The 4,800-nt window shown below is 40.8% G+C and overlaps 1 protein-coding gene across 1 annotated transcript; it reads right to left on the bottom strand.

Annotated features, from left to right (window-relative positions):
- Positions 447–1,961, bottom strand: LOC107636530 (putative uncharacterized protein DDB_G0282133). The gene has a single exon (XM_016340031.1). The coding sequence runs from the start codon at positions 1,959–1,961 to the stop codon at positions 447–449; it is 1,515 nt and encodes a 504-aa protein (XP_016195517.1).

Below are 4,800 nucleotides of genomic sequence, written 5' to 3'. Positions count from 1 at the left end.
GGTTGTACCACTGGTTTAGAATTTTCCTCTAAGAGAATTTTGTGCATACATATGGCAGGGCTTATGCCCTTCAAGTCATTAATGGTCCATCCCAATGCATCTTTGTGAGCTCTTAATACCACAAGGAGTTTTTCTTCTTCCTCTGCACTCAATGTAGAGTTGATGATTACTGGGAAGTTGTCCTCTTCACCAAGGAATGCATATTTAAGATGAGGGGGTAATGGTTTCAACTCTTGTTGTGGTGCCTCTTCTTTCTTGGATTCACTTGGTTCCTCTGGTGCTTCCAATTTGTTCTCTTCTTGTTCTTGGATGTCCTAGACTTCCTCCTATTTTACTTGATTGTTTGTTTCAAATACTTCTTCAACCAAAGAATCCACCACATCAACCCTCATGCAACTTTCTTTCTCAGCTGGGTACTGCATTGCTTTGAAGACATTTATAGTCATTTACTCATCATGTACTCTGAAAATCATCTCCCCCTTCTCCACATCAATGATTGTTCTAGCAGTGGCCAGAAAGGGTCTACCAAGAATGACCGAATTACTTCCCTCTTTATCCATGTCCAACACCACAAAGTCAGCTGGGAATATAAAATTTTCCACTTTTATCAAGAGATTCTCCACTACTCCATTTGGTATTTTGAGGGATCTGTCAGCAAGTTGCAATGATATCCTTGTAGGTTTAACCTCTTCTATCATCAGCTTTTTCATCATGGCAAGAGGCATTAAGTTAATGCTTGCTCCCAAGTCACAAAGTGATTTATCAATGGCCATATTCCCAATTGTGCATGGTATGAGGAAGCTGCCTGGGTCTTTGAGTTTTGGTGGCAGTCCCTTTTGAATAATGGCACTACACTTTTGAGTGAGGAATACGATTTCTTTCTCTTGCCAGCTTCTCTTCTTGGTGATCAATTCTTTAAGAAACTTTGCATACAATGGCATTTGCTCCAAAGCTTCGGCCAATGGAATGTTAATTTCAAGCTTCTTGAAGATCTCTAAAAATTTAGGGAATTGCTGGTCTCTTATTCCTTTGTGTATCCTTGTTGGGTAAGGGAGCTTGGGTGTATAGGATTTTACCCCTTCATTTCTTTCCTCTTGCTGTGGCTTCACAATTTCCTTGCTATTGGTATTGTTGTTTTGAGTTGGTAACTTGCTTAGTGGCTCTTCAGCTTTGTTGCTCTTTTTGGATGTTGATGCCTTTTCATCCTCCTTCTTGTCTATTGTATCTTCCACTTCATGCTTTGTTGCTTCTTTGTTGACTTCTTTTCCAACTATCTTGCCACTTCTCAACTGCACCGCTTTGCATTCTTCCCTTGGATTGGGGATTATATCACTTGGAAGCACATTAGTTGGCCGTTCAGTTTGTTTGGCTAATTGTCCCACTTGCCTTTCAAGGTTCTTCATGGTAGCTTCATACCTCTCTTGCCCTTTGATCAAGGTTTGAGTAGACTGAGCAATTGTTTGTAGAGCTGCCTCAAGACTTGAAATTCTATTTTCATGATGGTCAATTGGTGGTATGATGGGGGCTGATTGTTGTTGCTGGAAATTGTTTGAAGGGCTGGTGTGGTAGTTTTGTGGGTTGGATGTTGGTGCGGGAAAGTTATTTTGATGAGTTTGTGAATTGTTGTGGGGTGGTTGATATGTGTTTTGTGGTTTCTTGTATTGGTTAGTGTTGTTAGATGAGAGATTTTGGCTGTGTGTGTTGCGGGAATGGTTGGAGTTGTTGTTCTTCTGCCAATGATTTTGATTATCACCCCATCTCAGGTTAGGGTGATTCTTCCAGGATGAGTTGTATGTGTCACCATGGAAGTCATTTTGAGAAGAATTTGAGGTATTATGCATGTATTGAACTTGTTCTAGTTGCTGCTCAACATTGCCTGTTTCTCTTTGGCCCCATTCAGTTGAAGGTTGATTTGTTGTGCTCACTGAAGCTAGTTGGAGGCTATCTATTCTCTTAGCCATCATTTCCATTTGTTGTTGGATTTATTGGTGCATCAACTTGTTCTGTGCCAAGATTGTGTCCACTCCTTCTAGTTCCAATACACCCTTCTTTTGAATAGGTTGGCGTTGCCTCTGATGAGCAAAGAAGTATTGGTTATTTGTCACCATGTCTATGAGATTCTGAGCTTCTTCGGTTGTATTCATCAATTGTAGCGAACCTTCTGCAGAGTAATCCAAGGACTCTTGAGATCTTTGAGTCAACCCTTCATAGAAATTTTGAAGTTTATCCCATTCACTGAACATCTCAGGTAGACGTTTCCTAATCAGAGCTTTGTATCTTTCCCATGCCTCATACAATGATTCCCCATCCATTTGAATGAACGTTTGCACCTCTGTTTTCAACCTGATGATTCTCTGAGGCGGGTAAAACTTGGATAGGAATTTACTCACCAGATCGTCCCAATTGTTGATACTTTCTTTGGGGAATGTCTCCAGCCATTGAAATGCCTTGTCCCTCAAAGAAAATGGGAATAATAGCAGCTTGTAAACATCTGGGTGCATACCATTTGTCTTGACAGTTTCACAAATTCTTAGGAAGACAGATAGGTGTTGATTTGGATCTTCAAGGGGGCCTCCTCCATAGGAGCAATTGTTTTGCACGAGAGTGATGAGCTGAGGCTTCAATTCAAAGTTGTTTGCATGAACATTGGGAGCGAGTATACTGCTCCCACAGTGTCTTGGATTTGGGAGAGTGTAAGAAGCTAGAACTCTCCTTTGAGGTGGGTTGTTATTGTTGGCAACTCCCTCAGCAGGGTTATGTGAGTTGCCCTCCATGACTTGGTCTTCTCCTTCTGAATCCTCCTCACCAATTATCCCTTTTCCTGCTGCTTTTCTTCTTAACCTTCGAAGGGTTCTCTCGTCTTCAGGATTAAATCTCCTTGCCTCTGACATATACAAACACACAAACTAACAACACAAATGAAACACTCTATTACTAGAGTGAAGTTAAAGTTAGCAAACAAAATATCAAACAGTTAGTGGGCTTTAACAAAGAAAAGAAAAATTCTTAATCTAAACTACCATTCTTGTAATCATCGTCAATCTTTTCCAATCCCCGGCAACGGCGCCAAAAACTTGATACGCAAAAATTTGAATTCACGTAATTACCGACAAGTATACCGGATCGTGTCAAGTAATAAAACTCACTACGAGTGAGGTCGATCCCACGGAGATTGGTAGATTAATCAACTTTAGTTAAATGGAAATTTTAGTCAAGCAAACATGGTTTTGAATTCATGAGATTTGATTTTTGAATGTAATTACAGAAAGTTAAATGACAAGGAATTTAAAGAACTAGAATAAAGAAGAACAATAAAAGTAAATAACTGAAACTTAAAATGCAAAAAACTTAAATGACATTAAAGACAAATTGTTGGAAAGTAAAGATTGCGGAATCGTAAAGAGCAGAAGAGTAAATTGCAAGAAATAGAGAAACAGAATGTAAATGGCAAGAATGATAAATTGCAAAAATGTAGAAGGGAATTGGGTAGTGGGTATTCAAAGAACTATAGAACAAAAGAGATGAGAATTAATGATGGAGAGATCATTAGGGATCAGAGATGCAAATTCTCATGAATTGATGTTGATCAATTCCTTCTCAATCATGTGAGGGACTTGAGCAGAAATCAGATTCAGAGGTTGAAGAAGGACTGCTGATGCTGTTGGATTCTGACCTCCCTGCACTAAAGTGGATTTTCTGGAGCTACAGAACTCGAAATGCCGCGCTTTTAATTGCGTTGGAAAGTAGACATCCAGGGCTTTCCAGCAATATATAATAGTCCATACTTTGGCCAAGAATAGACGACGTAAACTGGCGTTCAACGCCAGCTCTCTGCCCAAATCTGGCGTCCAGCGCCAGAAAAGGAGCCAAAACCAGAGTTGAACGCCCAAACTGGCACAAAAACTGGCGTTCAACTCCAAGAAGGACCTCTACACGTGCAACACTCAGGCTCAGCCCAAACACACACCAAGTGGGCCCAGGAAGTGGATTTATGCATCAATTACCTACTCATGTAAACCCTAGTGACTAGTTTATTATAAATAGGACCTCTTACTATTGTATTAGACATCTTTGGTCTCAGTTTTAATCCATTGTTCATCTTAGGAGACTATTGATCACGTTTTAGGGGGCTGGCCATCTCGGCCATGCCTGGACCTTTCACTTATGTATTTTCAACGGTAGAGTTTCTACACTCCATAGATTAAGGTGTGGAGCTCCGCTGTTCCTCAAAGATTAATGCAAGTACTACTGTTTTCTATTCAATTCATCTTATTTCGCTTCTAAGATATCCATTCGCACCCAAGAACGTGATGAAGGTGATGATTATGTGTGACGCTCATCACCATCTCCCCTATGAACACGTGCCTGACAAACACTTCCGTTCTACATGAAATAAGCTAGAATGAATATCTCTTAGATCTCCTAACCAGAATCTTCATGGCGTAAGCTAGAATGATGGCGGCATTCAAGAGAATCCGGAAAGTCTAAACCTTGTCTGTGGTATTCCGAGTAGGATTCAATGATTGAATGACTGTGACGAGCTTCAAACTCGCGATTGTTGGGCGTTAGTGACAGACGCAAAAGGAGGGTGAATCCTATTCCAGCATGAGCGAGAACCGACAGATGATTAGCCGTGCTGTGACAGAGCATGTGAGCATATTTTTCACTGAGAGGAGGGGATGTAGCCACTGACAACGGTGATGCCCTTGCATAAAGCCAGCCATGGAAATGAGTAAGACTGATTGGATGAAGGTAGCAGGAAAGCAGAGGTTCAGAGGAACGAAAGCATCTCCATTCGCT

Source organism: Arachis ipaensis, chromosome B04, assembly GCF_000816755.2.
Source record: "Arachis ipaensis cultivar K30076 chromosome B04, Araip1.1, whole genome shotgun sequence".
Taxonomy (NCBI): Eukaryota; Viridiplantae; Streptophyta; class Magnoliopsida; order Fabales; family Fabaceae; genus Arachis; species Arachis ipaensis.
The sequence above is the reverse complement of the archived record's forward strand: the minus strand, read 5'-3'. Positions and strand labels throughout refer to the sequence as shown.